Source organism: Talpa occidentalis, unplaced genomic scaffold (assembly GCF_014898055.3).
Source record: "Talpa occidentalis isolate TD23 unplaced genomic scaffold, MPIMG_talOcc4v2.1 talOcc4.2, whole genome shotgun sequence".
Lineage (NCBI taxonomy): Eukaryota > Metazoa > Chordata > Mammalia > Eulipotyphla > Talpidae > Talpa > Talpa occidentalis.
The window spans coordinates 61,860,262-61,875,042 of NW_023602073.1; the positions used below are offsets into that span (position 1 = coordinate 61,860,262).

The following is a 14,781-nucleotide window of genomic DNA, read 5'->3' on the forward strand; positions in this document are numbered from 1 at the left end:
CCACTGCAACATGAATTTGATTCCCAGCCAGGGTGCTACCCACATGGCACAGCAGACCTCTCCTGTCTCACCCACTGCTCCCCTCAGCAGTGTGTTTCAGTAGATCCGTCTGTTCTGCTTCCCACTCTGTCTCTAGTGAATCCTCTCCCCCACTACCCCCTCTGCCCGGCACCTCTGGCCTACAACCCAGTTCTTGTATGCATAAATACATAAATATTCAAAAAAAAAAAAGAGGGCTAGATAAGAACATGTTTAAGGACAGTCCCCTGAGAGTGCTGATTAGTAGTTCTGGGCATCCCAGGCCAGATGACTCTGTCATCTGGGTCTGTCTTAATCCCTGTTGTGCTCACCAGTTACACAATGGTGTGGATAGAGACTAGGGACACATTCTGATCATTCATTCTGTTAATGACCCAAATCTAGGAGAAACAGGTAACAAGAAAGTTTCAAAATTACCTTTACCCTTTCCAGATGTATAGGACACACCCCAAAGAATTGAAAGCAGGGACATGGATAGATATTTGTGTTCCCATTTTCATGCCAGCATTATTTATAATAGCCAACTCAATTATCTGTCAACATATGTAGTCTATCCATACACTGGGATATTAGTTTTAAAAAGAAGAAAGTTCTGACATATGCTCCCTGTAAGAACCTTAAAGACATTGTGATGAGTGAAATAAGCCAGTCACAAAAGGACATGAACCACATGTTTCTACTCATTCAGGCACTCAGAGCAGTCAAGTTCCTAGGGACAGAAAGTAGAGTGGTGGCCACTGGAGTTGGGGGGATAGTAATGGAAAGTTATTGTTCAATGAGGACAGAGTTTCTGTTTTGCAAGATGATAAAGGATGGTGATGGATGGTGGTAATGGTTGTACCACAGTATGAATGTAATGCCTCTGAACTGTACACAGAAATGGTTCTAACGATAATTTTATGTTATATATATTTTACTACAGTTTAAAAAAATCTTCACCCAAAACCTGTAATGTAATATTCAGTAATGATACTGGCCCAATCCTGTTTATGCCCCAAAGTCTAAGTTGCCAAATACTATGACATATCAGCAGTGTGGGTAAGCTATGGTCTCTCTACTCAACTGGCTTAGGTCATATGAGATCTTGTTTAGAATGTAGGGGTCAAGGGCAACTTGTGTAGAGATGGGCTTCATCTATCTAGTAGTGATATCAAAGACTAGGCCCAGTGTTCCTCCTGAAGTTGGGTGCCCATGAACTAGGCTGTCCCAGAGGCAAGCCAAAGATCTAACCCTTTCTGTTTCAGTGACTACCAAATGTTGGGTTTCCATCAGCTCTGGTGATCTCTGGCTAGATTGTCACTCTCTGTTCTTGGTTGGTGTAGAAAGCAGATGTGCTGATTAAATACCAATCCAAAACTGGTACCATTTCTTCACCCAGGGTTCACTGTAATCACTTACCCATCCTTCTTGATGGAGCATGAACCCATGTCCTGTTGATGTTTCCTATTTGTCTAAACATTCATGGGTGTGCTAGACTGGGAATAAAACTGTGAAAGTAGCTGAAGTCTTCCATCCTCTATTCCCCTGGGGTCCTTGCTGTATCATTAGCTGGGCATCCTCACTGAGCCAACCAGCTTTAATCCTTCCTTCCCATTGTTGAAACCTTTTAGTCAGGCATCCCCCGGAACCTTAGAATGAATCAAATGAATGGAAATAGATTGTCCAGAGGACAGGAAATAGGATTCCCATCTGTACAATCATGGAGATGGTAAGATGAGTGCCAACTCTGATTTCCTAGAGGTCACATTCTGTGACTGCACCCCTCCTTCTCTGGCACACAGGGACAATATGAAAGTGTCTGTGCCAGATAGCCCTTCTGTGGAGGGCTTGGTCAGAAGGGCATGTAAATGTTTTTTAGGGGGAGAAGCTATAAGAGAAGCTGTGGGAGAAGGGAAAAGGTTTTAGCTATCGAGTCGAGGTCTCCTAACAATTGGGCAAAACTTAGGGTGGCAAGTGACTGCTGCCCCCATGTAGCTGATGTGTCTGACCACCTGGTGTGCTCTGCTTTCCTGCCAGATCACGATGAGGACCTAGGGCGTCTGCCTGCTGACTGTCCTCCTGGCCTGCAGTGACCATGGCCCCCCGCAAGAGGAGCCGCCATGGCCTGGGCTTCCTGTGCTGCTTCGGGGGCAGTGACCTCCCTGAGATCAACCTCCGGGACAACCACCCTCTGCAGTACATGGAGTTTTCCAGTCCTATTCCGAACCCAGAGGAGCTTAACGTCCGCTTTGCAGAACTGGTGGTCAGTGAGGGGCAGGGGTGGGTGGTGGACACTGGGGAGGCAGAGTGGATTCTTTAGGTTGACACCAGGTCACTCAGAACATAGCCTGTTGGCTAGAAATATGGGGGCAGATGCGTGTATGACACCTGGAAACTAGTTCAAGTCTGGGGTGATGACATCTAGCCTGGGGCAGGTGGAATCTCTGTGCTCTACCAGTTCTCCCTGACCCTTTGTGATGCTCTAGACCAGCGCTATGGTATACCTTTGTGAGAACTCCAATTGTATGTAATTTCAAACTCTAACCACAAAGTGACAGAATAGGAAGTGTGATTCCACTCTCTGGAGGTCTGATGGGAGGCAGAGCTTGCCCACCAAGGGAGGTCCCAGATCAGGGCTATAGGGCACAGGCTCTAATCCTGGCATAGAGTGATGAGCACAATTTCTTTTTTTTTTTAAGATTTATTTATTTATTTTTGTATTTATACAAGCACTGGGTAAAGTCAGAAGAGCAGGAGGATGAGAGAATTCACCAGAGCAGGGAACAGAGCAGACAGACCGATGAAATACACTGCTAGGGGAGCAGTGGGCATGACAGGAGAGGTCTGCGTGCCATGTGGGACCCTCACCAGCAGCCAGGGATGGAACCTGCACTGCAGAGGCTGCGGGCAGCTTCACAGCCCAGTGCTCAACTGCTGCACCACCAGGGGAGGCCCGAGTGATGAGCACAATTTCATCGGACTGGACTGTTCACTCTTGGTCACTCATTCTTATGATTGCCTGATAATCCAATCAGAGGAGAAACAGTGTTGTGTGCCTTAGAATGGGGATTCATACTTGAATTTGATAATGGATGTAACTGACTAACACAATCTAGTCCTTCAAATAGCAGGAGCACTATAATATGTGACCAGGCAGGTTATATGAAAAAGTAGCCCACCTTTCTCATCACATCAGGTTCAGAAAAACTCATGGATATCCTGATTTATATTTTTTCTCAAGATGGGATTGTGGGTGAAGGGAATAAAGTGTTTTCTGGTGTGGGAACATTTAGAACCTGATTGGTGCTAGTCATTGATCTGTTTTTGGCTCAGAATACTGCTGACACCAGATGTGTGGTTGTTCATCCCAAACAATTCTCCAATTCTGTGCTGACACCAAATGGATATCCTACAATGTCACTCATTGCTGACACTAACCCAGAGTTAGTGCAGATCCCACAAGTTAAAGACTCAGAGACACACGACCCCTCACTTCAGACATCAGTCAAAGTAGTGGGTCCCCAAGTTACTTGTACTTCTGTTTGACTTGGCTTCAAATTGGAGGCCTTTCAATCCCATCCTCAAGTTTGCTGATTTGCAGTAAGGACTCTGGGATATACTTTACTTGCTATGTATTGCTAGTCTATTATAAAAAAAAATCCTAATGAATACAAATGAATAGCCACATGAGGTGGGGGGGTGTTTAGGGTAAGCCCCAGAAGGGTCCTGCGCACAGGAGTTTCTGGCCCATTAGAGTTGTGAATGTATTTGCCAACCTGAAGCTCTCTGAAGCTTATCATTTAGAGACTTTTATGTAGTTTTCATCACATAGGTATGACAGATTTTAACTCAATCTCCAACCTCTCCTCTTCCTGGAATTTAGGGGGTGGGACTGAAAGGTCTAGGTTTCTAATAGAGGCCTGATCTTTCTGGTGATCAACTTCCATATAGAAGCTATGGAGATCCCACCAAAGCAACAAAAGAGGCTCCTATCTCCAGGAAATTCCAGGGGATTTAGGAGCTCTAAGTGAAGAACAAAATGTGCTTCTATCACCCAGGAAATTCCAAGGGATTTAGGCGCTCTATCCTAGGAACTGGGGATAAAGATCAAAGTACATTTCTTAAAATACAGCCAGGGCATTTTCTGTTTTCATTTCTATTGAGGTAACATTCCTTCTCAAAGTTACAGGGGTCTAGTTTTGTTTTTTTTTTTTTTTTTTGTTTTGTTTTGTTTTTGTTTGCTTTTTACCTCAGCGACTTTATATTATGCCAACCCCAAATTTGGGAATATTTTCTTAAATAGCATACTTGAATTTTGATAGGTTTCAAGAGGGTTTCCTTTCTTTAGCCCTTATATTCAATAAGTATTTGTTGAGCATCTTCAGTGGGCTGGACGCCTTGCAAGGTACTTTGGCCAAAGCAAGGGTGATTCCGATGAATCTTGTCTGCAAGGAGACTAGTGTCAGGTATTGAGTAAATAAATGATGAATATTTCTTCACATTGCTGTGTGCTAATCCTTTGGAGGGCCTCAGGGATTTAGTTATAAGCCAACAGGCACCGTTTCTGCTTCCAAGAATGTGAAATCTAATAGGAAAGACTGATTTTATTTTTTCTCATTATTTTATAATGAAAATGTATTATGAATATTCCCAATGTGCCAAGAAGTTGCAAGAACTTTTCATTGAATATCTACATTCCACCATGTAGATTAAACTATTCTTAAGTTTGTTATATGTCTTTTATAAATTAGGTTAAATTAAATCCAATTGCTATTTTCATGGGCTAAAAAGAATAAAATATTGGCAGATATCATAGGAGAGACTCTGAATAGGAGTGACAAGTGTGGTGTTCGGAAAGGGGACTGTGGAGCATGATCCTAAAGGGAGGTCACCAGCACCTCCCTGGAACAGTGACATTTCCACTGAGATCTGGAAACATCGCAGTAGTTAGGGAAATGCATGAGGGTGCAGAACAACAGCAGGGGGACCCTGCACAAGAAGCAGCAAATCAGAAAAGACCTGGGTGCTTTTGTAGGAGACCATGAAGACAAGAGTAAGGAGTGATAGATAGCGAGTGAAGGCTCTAAGCAGGGTTTTGAGATGATTCAATCTGCTTTTCTGAAATGCTATTTAATCTAAGCCATCGAGAATGATAACTTGGACTAAAATGTTAGTGGTGACAGATTCAAGAGCTATTTAGGAGAAATGATTATAGGAACTGGAGGGGTTGATGAGTGAGTAGGAATTAAGGAACAACCAGACTTTTTACAGGAAAAACTGGTTGGAGGTAGGGGCCCCCATACATACAGAGAAGATGATTGTTGAGATTAGATGACTGAGATGAATTCAATTTGCATATTCTTTCCATGTATCAATTTTTTCATCTGTAAAGTGGGTTGTTGCAAGTTTTAAATAAATGAGTAAATATCAAGCACTTAGAATAGTGTCTTAGCACAAAGTAACACCACATAAATATGTCAGATACTCAAGTTGATAGATATAGAAGGGTCCCAGAATCTGGAGCTCAGGAGACTGGTGAACTGGAGGTACAAGTTTGGGAGAATTTAGTGTAATAACTGAGTTCTCAGGAATAGCTGACAGGGCTTCACCTAAGGAAGAATAGACAGGAAAAAAGAAGATTGAGGACATCGCCCTGATGGACTTAACATTTGATGGTAGGAGAGTAGAGAAGTCACCAAGGAAGCCCAAGAGTAGCAGAGGGAAGCAGGAGGGACTGCCTGAGAACACTGTTGTCAAAGAACTCAAGGAAGTAGGATTCAGTCAGCACTGAATGATCAGCAGAGGTGCAGGATCCCTGAACTCAGCATAACTGCCAGAAAGCGTCCATTGACTTAGCCACAGAGACTCTGGAAAGAAAGAACTCGCACATGTGACCATAATCCAAGGTTGAATGTAACTGCACTGGAGTTCAGGACAGTGTTCTTACCTGGGAATCTATGGAAGGCTTGCTGATGGAGATTACTTTGAACTTGGGAATTGGACCAGGTCCACTGATTAGATGGACAAGGAGGGCAGTCCAGGTGGAGCTAACTGTGTAAGCAAAGTAGAAGAAATACAGAGTTTGTGCAGGGTATTATAAAGTGCATATAACCGTACTTCTTTTGCTTCTAATTCTGGCATGGAAAGGATTTGCTGCACATACCTGAAGCAGGGCTCTGAGGATTCTGGCCAAGGACCTTCTTGGGATATGTGGAGAGTGGTTCTAGGGTTCTAGTACTCTTTGTTGAGCATTAGATCTGTAGGAGTCTTTAGTTCCAGAGGGAGGTGAACTGGTGGGCACTGTTTCAAATAATTTTTGTCTGTGTTGTCCGAGATGGTGGCCCCTGGTGACCTGGGGCTGCTGTATACTTTTTGAAATGTGGCTTGCATGAACTGAGATGAGCTGCAAGGGTGAAATACACAGAAGATTTGGTGATTTAGTTTTGGGGAAGAAAGAATATAAATATTTCCGTGACAATTTTTTATATTGGTTACATGTTGAACATATTTTTGATATTTTGGATTCAATAAAATGTATTATTAAAATTAACTTTATGTATATTTTCTTAATTTTTTAATGTGGCTAGAAAAATTTTCTTAAATGTATGTGATTTATGTTATACTTCTGTTGGACCATTCTGTTTTAGGTGAAGGAAGGAGATATTTTCCCTTAATAAAAATATAGGCAAAGGAATGTAGGTAGTAAGATTTAGATCCATATACTCCCCTAGATAGTACTTTCACTCTTTATATAATTTTCAAAAGTATAAAGATTAGTAATGTTATACTTTATTGTCTTATTGTGACTTTTGCTTTTGATTCAAAAAACAAAACAAAACAGGAAAAAGCAACTTCACAGTAATTGAGTTGAAAACCACACTATGTTCACCAGGGTCTATTAACTGTTTCTTTGATGAGCCTGCCTTCATTCATCTAGCATAGGATTTTAAAGAAAAAAGCTTTTTAGGGGTCATCCAGCGTGGCCAAACCTATAAAGTCACCCAAACTACCTATAGAGTCATCCAAAATTTGATGACCTCAGAAAATTTACTACTCTACTCCTCTGAGAGTTTGGGTTAGACTGGTGATACCCCTTTCTATGTACAGAGTCTAGATTTGGTGGTGGTGGTGTGGGTGGAGGGACCACCACTGCTGACCATGACCATAACACCTGTAGGAAATAGATGAACACTTCCCTTGGGGTGGCGCATCCTTCCTGCCAAGATATTTTCTCATCCCCTTGCCCTCACTAGCACTCTCTAGCCTGTGGTAGGACCCAAGCTGAGGTTGGGGGAACCAGAGAAAATCTGGGGGAGAGGCTCCAAAGGCAGAGAGACTTGAAAGATGGGAATCAGTATTGGATCTGTAAGTTGACTCCTTTCTTTGTCAGACCTTGACTTACGGTGTTGACGAGCTTGAGATGGACAAGGGAAGGCAGACAAGAAATCCTGGGCAAGAGGAGTAAAGGCTAACAAAGCGACACAGGAGATGGGCAGTGGGCACTGGATCTGGAGGAGGAGGAGGGGATGCAGAGACAAAGATGGGGGTCGGCAGGCAGGAGGATAAAAGCAGCACAGAATTGAGCTGAAGTTAGATGCTGGAGGAATGGACTGTATATCTTACAGAAAGAATTATTCTATCATATATTTGCTGCTCTTTGAAAGGAAGATAATAAAGGCTTGAGGGAATTGCAATTTCCTGTAGGACTGGATATTCTAATGTCAACCATCTCTGGGTTTTAGATGTATTATTTCTTGTTGTCTTTGCAGGATGAATTGGATCTCACTGACAAAAATCGGGAGGCTGTGTTTGCACTGCCTCCTGAGAAGAAATGGCAGATCTACTGCAGCAAGAAGAAGGTGCCATCTCTGACCCTTCCCACTGTCGCCTCGGGGTCCCCAGCATGGGGAGCTCTTGTCTCCATGCTCACTCATTCATTGAATAGATATTTATGACACACTGACACTGTCACAGTTTAGGGGAACAGCAGTGGATAAATCTGGAGAGAAAGAAATTCTGTTCTCATGACTTGTGCTCAGGGAAATAAGATTCTGTCTTTCAAAAGCTCTTTAAGAAGGTACCCCTGGGTTCTAGGAGTGCTGCTGATACAAAGATGACAAACCTGAACTCCCTTCTCATGTCTGTGTCTGGAGGGCATGCCAGCCTGGGCTGTGCCTGGGGGCAGCTTTGTTGTAAGGACTGAGTACTTCTGTTTTTCATGGGGGCTTTTTCCTCTGGATCTTTAGTGCCAAGCCTGTCCCAGGCTCACAGGGCAGCATATGCCTCAGGGCCACATGTGTTTCCTCCCATGCTCTCTTCCTCTCTTCCTCACAATGTGGGTCTCCTGCCTGTAGTACTCCTCAGAAAGGGGTGAACCACTCCAGTTAGGGCTGAATTGTATTTTAACTCCCCCACCCACTTTCTCTGCTTTCTCCTCTCGCCTTCCCGCTTCCCCTATCACTGTCTCCTCTGCTCATCTCTCTCTCTCTCTCTCTCTCTCTCTCTCTCTCTCTCTCTGTCTCATTTGCCACCTGTCTATTCTAGCCTTTCTGTTCTCTTATGGTGCTTTTCATTTTCGTGGCCCACCTCCCTTCTTTCCCCTCCACCCTCTCAATGTTCAGCCCAGAAGCTTGTTCCTTTGACCTCCGATACCTGAGGTCTTGCACCTGAACTCAGACCTGCTCTCAAGTCTGGGTGGGTTCTGAGCTGTTTCTCCTTTGTGTTCCCTGGCGCTACGCATGACACTTTACTTATTTACTCTTCTCACTAAAGATATTTGTCCCATCAAGGATCCATACCAGTCAGAATTACCTTATAAAGTTGGGCTTCAGGATCTCAGGCCATGGGCCTCTCTAACCGATTGGTCTACAACCCTTTTTCTTCTTTCAGGAGCAGGAGGACCCCAACAAGTTGGCAACCAGCTGGCCTGACTATTACATTGACCGAATCAACTCCATGGCAGCGGTGAGTGGCCACTTCACCCCTGGCCAGAACCCCACCTTGAAAGGCTATGGGCGAGGGCGGTCCTCTCCCAAGTATCTCTGCATCTCACACCCCCCACACTGGGACTCAGCAGCTCTCTGTTATTCTCAAGATTTGACCTTAATCTTTCTTCCCTGTGGTTGTAAAGTCCCACAACCATTTAAACACTTATTAACCATTTGGACATCAAATAAGCTTGGGAAATTGGCTGGGTTAACAATTCTTCCCATTTTACAGATGAGGAAAGTGAAGTCTGAGGCGAGAACCTGGGTCTCCTCAGAATCTGATTCTCTGTGTTTCTGAGGAGAGGGCAGGCCCTGCATCACACCTGAACTAGGGCTGTGGGGGCTGGGCGGCAGACAGTCCAGAGTGACTTCTGCTCATTCTGCCTACTCAGATGCAGAGTCTGTATGCATTTGATGAGGAGGAGACAGAGATGAGGAACCAAGTCGTGGAAGACCTGAAGACGGCTCTCCGGACGCAGCCCATGAGGTAACTTGTTCTGTCTCCTTCCCCTCACTGGCTTCCACATCTTTTCACTGGATGCCTCCATTCCCAGCTCCCACAGCCCCTCTCTCCGAGTAGCTGGGAGGCTGTGAGGGAATAGGTATGTTGGAAAAGAAGGAAGATGAACATAGGAAAACGATATAAACCTCAGATCCCAAAGATCTATCTGGAGAGAAACTGAGGGCCAGTGCTTGTTTTTCTTGAGAAAATAGAACAGAAGGGAGGGTAGCCAAGAGGACCAGATGTATAGGAAAGAATTTTGGGAGAATTAGGCCCTATGAACATGAGCGATAAATACTCGAGCCACTAGGGGGCGATGTGGTGTCTGTGGATGAGATGTCTCTGCCTGGTGTGGGGAGCATGGGCCTGGCAAAGGGGATGGATGCCTCAGGGCCAGAGAAAGACATCTCCTCCTCCCCAGACCACACACCGTGCAAGGGTTCTAAGAGGGGAACATGGGGCACAGATGTGTCTCATGTCTGGAAACTGTGTCCTGCCAGCCTCTCGGATTTGATTGTTAAATTTTCAGCCATTTTGCAAGCTAGTTGTCAAACATAGATATAAATAAAATACAAATTATATTAAAAACAAAGGTAATAAATATTTGAAAATTACCCAATGATCTTTCTACATTTTACTGTGACTATGTCCTTCACTACACCTGCTGTGTATGTAAGAGGGAGGTGTATAAATGGTGCATCTCTTTTCAACTCTACTGTCAGCTATGCCATATTGATAACTTGAAATTGGTTGTGCTGAGAACATTTATTCTATAAAAATTGGCAAATACTACAGTCAAGCCTGTGCATTCTAACTCCAGAGAGCAGTTGTTAAACATCTCAGTCTATGTGTGTGTGGCAAGGTGGGGAAGTCTGGGGTGGAAAGGGATACAGGAAGTAGAGGGATTGAGGAGAGACTGTTGAGTTTATCTGCCACCTCAATTTATTTTTCTTTGCCTTAGTAAAATTCTAATAAGAAAATATATATTGTCATATATATTGATGAAAAGTTTATGGAATATAGAAAACCATATAACAGAAAAAAGTAAATAAGACCTATTTTTACAGTTTTAGAGTATATTCTATTTTTCTGATCATAGTTCTACAATAATATAGAAGTCCACACAAATGCACTTGGAATTAAATGCATTAATTATATGCAGTATTTTCTTCAGCTCCTTTTGTGACATTACTTCAGGTCATCAATTATTCTATGAAGTCTAGGGTTTAAAGCCTTTTTCTGTATGTGTGTGCATGTGGGATGGGTAATTCTGGAATCCAAATGAATCTTACAGACCACTTACCAGAATGATGCTTTTAAGTAATAACAATTGACCCTTGAACAATATGGGCTTGACCTGTGGGTCCATTTACGTTTGGAATTTTTTCTATCTGAGGTTCTTCATTCAGGGTTTCAGCCAACCTCAGATATTGGGCAGTTGAATTTGCATATGCTTGTGTATAAGAGGGCCCACTCCAAGATATATTCAGATTTTTGACTGCTTGGGGTTGGTGTTATTCAGGGTCGACTGGAAATAAAAATAGATGGATTAAAAAAACTAAATTTAAGTAGTTACCAACTATTAAAGATTGTGAGATAGGAATAAATGTACTTCTTTATGCCTTAAATAGCAAGAACTAGCAACCGCCATGGTTTTGAAGTGCTGATGAGTGTAAATGATATTTTGAGATACCGGTGACAACTGTAATTTGATATGAAAATAGCTGTGATTTCTTTGGGTGACAAAGTCACAGATTATGCTAATAACACTGTCATTTATTGCCTCCATTCATCATCAAGGGAAATGTTAAGTTTCAGTTAGACGTTTTCAAAAATAAAGCTGTAATTTTCCTTTCCCATCCAAGTTCATGGACTCTTGTGTGTCAGATATAGACCCTTTAGGGGAACGTAGACTCCAGGCTAAGAACCCCTGAACTAAATGACATTTAATGGTTTCTGCTAACAGTCAAGATAACTCAGCTGTTTTCGTTTTTTTTTTTTTTTTAATATTTATGTATTTACACATAGAAAAGCTGGGATGTAGGCCAGAGGTGTGGAAGGTTGAGAGGATTCACTAGGGAGAGTGGGGAGCAGAACAGGCAGATCTACTGAAATACACTGCTGAGGGGAGCAGTGGGGGAGACAGGAGAGGTCTGCTGTGCCATATTGGGTCAGCTCCCTGCCTAGGGATCGAACTGAGGATGTGGTGGTGATAGTGCTGAGACTTAACACCTGTTGCTACCAGGGAGGCCCCCAGTTGTTTTCTTAAGGACCTTCCCAGCCTTGGTTCCTTAACCAAGTGTCTGTGATTCCCTTCTGTCTGGAAGTCCTCCTTGTCATCTCACTGTCATTTTTTGAATCCCTATCTTTGCTGGAGATGAATCTTCAAGTTTAATAGCCATGATAATTATCATGACCATCCACCCCATACACACCATCAAAGATGAAACTGAGAGTCAATGACATGCAAATGCATGGTACTTAAAATGCAAATAGGATGCCACACTCCTGTGAGAGTGAAAGGATTTTAGTGCTTTAGATGAGCTTTATAAATGGAAATGGGGGCTGCTGTACATGGGGTGTTGAGATAACTATTTGCAAAAATGTGTCCAGAATAACATGGGAGCGTGGGATACCTATTTCTAATGGTAGGTTTGTGACGCGCTTCATCGAGCTGGAAGGCTTGACCTGTCTGCTAAATTTCCTCCGGAGCATGGACCACGCCACCTGCGAGAGTCGCATCCACACCTCCCTCATCGGCTGCATCAAGGCTCTGATGAACAATTCCCAGGGGCGGGCACACGTGCTGGCACAGCCTGAGGCCATCAGCACCATCGCACAGAGCCTGCGCACAGAGAACAGCAAGACCAAGGTGGCTGTGCTGGAGATCCTGGGCGCAGTGTGCCTGGTGCCTGGGGGCCACAAGAAAGTGCTGCAGGCCATGCTACACTACCAGGTGTACGCGGCCGAGAGGACACGCTTCCAGGTGAGAGGCCCAGCAGGGGATGGGGCGCCAACCAGGATGGGACAGGAGCTTTGAATACTCAGGGGGAAGGACTAAGTATTCTGTGTAATAGAAACAGAGGAAGGAGAGGTAGTAAGGGTTGCATATCCACTCCTGGAAGGTAATAGACTAAGAGTAATGGGACCCGGCGGGCATATCTAGAATGGTGTGAGTCTTAGGAGGTATGGGTTTGACTGGGAAAGTAAACACATCACTAGACCACAGGTTCCTTGAGGCGGCAATATAGGTCTGCTTCATTTTTGTGACTCTGCATCCCTGAGTCTAGCGCCCAACTCATTTTCAGGCTTAGAGAAGAAAATTGAATTGACAGCAATTGCTCGAGTCAAGGTTTTAGGGCTTATGCCTGGGTCTGGGTCTGCTGTGAGGCTCCTGAGACCAGCCCTGGGAGCTCAGGCCAGGCCTTTCTCTTCCCCTGACCTGCTCCAGGAAAGTAATGAGATAGATAACAAGTATCAGGTGTCTTGACCCAGAATCAGTCTCAACAAATGTGAAATATTGTTACACACACTATGTTTTATCCATCAGTGTGGGCTATTTGTTGATTCTGTCATCATTTTTATTTATTTTTATTTTTTAAATTTATTTATATATATTTTACCTAATTTTTCATTTCTTTTACAGTGTTTGCTTTCTTTCCTCAGGTGTAGTCCCCATAGAATTTCCACCACCAATTTATGTGTGCTCCATCACCATAGTCCCTTGTGCTCTTCCGCCCTCGTTTTGATCCCTCTCCCCGCCCCTCTCCTGCAGGATATCTCTGATTTATAGTTGTCTGTTTATTTTTGTTATGCTTTTTATTGTTATTATTTTTTTTCCTAACGCCTTGCCTTATTTGATTCCCCTATATTCCTCCTATAAGTGAAACCATCCGATATTTTTCTTTTTCCTTCTGACTATTTCACTGAGCATAATCCTTTCTAGCTCCATCCAAAAATACATGACCGGATCAAGAAGATGCAGTATTTATACACAATGGAATACTATTCAGCATCAGACATTGTTAAACCATCCACTGTGTGCAGAGAGCAGCTCCTGGCCATTTGCAAAAGATAGAAAAGGAATAAAAGGTAGTGCTCATGCCGTCCAGGAGCTGAGCAGGGAGCACAGACTAGCAGTAAATAGTGGGAGCACAGCTCTCAAGCAGCAGCACAGCCCTGTCCAACACATAAGCCCAGCTCCAAAGACTGAATGGAACAGAAGTAAGGCAGGCCTGGGGCTCAGCTTTAAAGAAGCAAAAATTGTTTCTTGGGAGAAGCCAACTTTAGGGGAAGGCCAAGATGAATTGGATATTTTGAAAAGATGGAATAGATGGGGCATTCTAGGGATTCTGGTCAGGAACCAAAGCCTCGTGGTCTGGACTTAGTGAATCCTGAGCCCTCCTATCCTTTCTGTCTTGCCTTTTCATCCAGACACTGCTAAATGAGCTAGACCGAAGTTTGGGCCGATACCGGGATGAAGTGAATCTGAAAACAGCCATCATGTCCTTTATCAACGCTGTCCTCAATGCAGGAGCTGGGGAGGTAAGGCCCTTTGGCATTGGCCTTGCTATGCCTGGATGCTCTGGACCCTCGTGCTTGTTGGGGAAAAGATGGCAGGTCATCTGGTTGGTGTGCCAGGGCATCATCTTCAGGTGGTCTTTGCCATGTCACTGCTCTTTGATGCCAAGAGCTAAGAGGAAACTGGAAAGGAACTTACAGGCAGTGAGGCAGTAAGTAATGAGGTAAAAGGATGTCTCCTCCTAACTTTATTGGAGCTCTGAGACTCGAAGCAGCTCCAGATGAGTTTGCAGCAGGTGATGTGGGATGATGTCAGGAATGATGATGGGGGAAGGACTCCCTAAGGACTCTTCTGGAAATCAAGATCAGCTAATGTGTCTGTCCTCCCTCGGTGACTCCCAGGATAATTTGGAGTTCCGCCTCCATCTACGGTACGAGTTCCTGATGCTGGGGATACAGCCTGTGATTGACAAACTCCGGCAGCATGAGAATGCCATCCTGGACAAGTAAGGCCCAAGCCACCTGTCCCTAGTACAGACTTTTGAGACAGTGTCTCGGTGGGGGATGGTAAGGCCTTCATGGTGTCCACCCTTCCCAACTGCCATACCCACCAGCATCAATGCAGAATCAGCTCTGTGGGGGTGAGGCTAACAACTGTCCTACCCTTGTCCCATCTTACCTGTGCCCCTGCTGGTCCTCCTTGATTACCTGCTGTCTCACCTCTGATAGACAGGTAGACCTAGCAGTATTTAG

General features: G+C 44.0%; 1 protein-coding gene across 4 annotated transcripts in view; it reads left to right on the forward strand.

The window, feature by feature from the left end:
- Positions 1-14,781, forward strand: part of DAAM2 (dishevelled associated activator of morphogenesis 2) — a 166,673-nt gene that overhangs the window by 122,424 nt on the left and 29,468 nt on the right. For all 4 annotated transcript variants that reach the window (XM_054698765.1, XM_054698764.1, XM_037519655.2 and 1 more), the window contains 7 exons: positions 2,056-2,281; positions 7,788-7,877; positions 8,908-8,982; positions 9,398-9,492; positions 12,160-12,493; positions 13,942-14,052; positions 14,431-14,534. In XM_054698765.1, coding sequence (XP_054554740.1) covers positions 2,114-2,281; positions 7,788-7,877; positions 8,908-8,982; positions 9,398-9,492; positions 12,160-12,493; positions 13,942-14,052; positions 14,431-14,534 — 977 coding nt within the window. In that variant the 5' untranslated portion in view covers positions 2,056-2,113. The remainder of the gene's footprint in view (positions 1-2,055; positions 2,282-7,787; positions 7,878-8,907; positions 8,983-9,397; positions 9,493-12,159; positions 12,494-13,941; positions 14,053-14,430; positions 14,535-14,781) is intronic.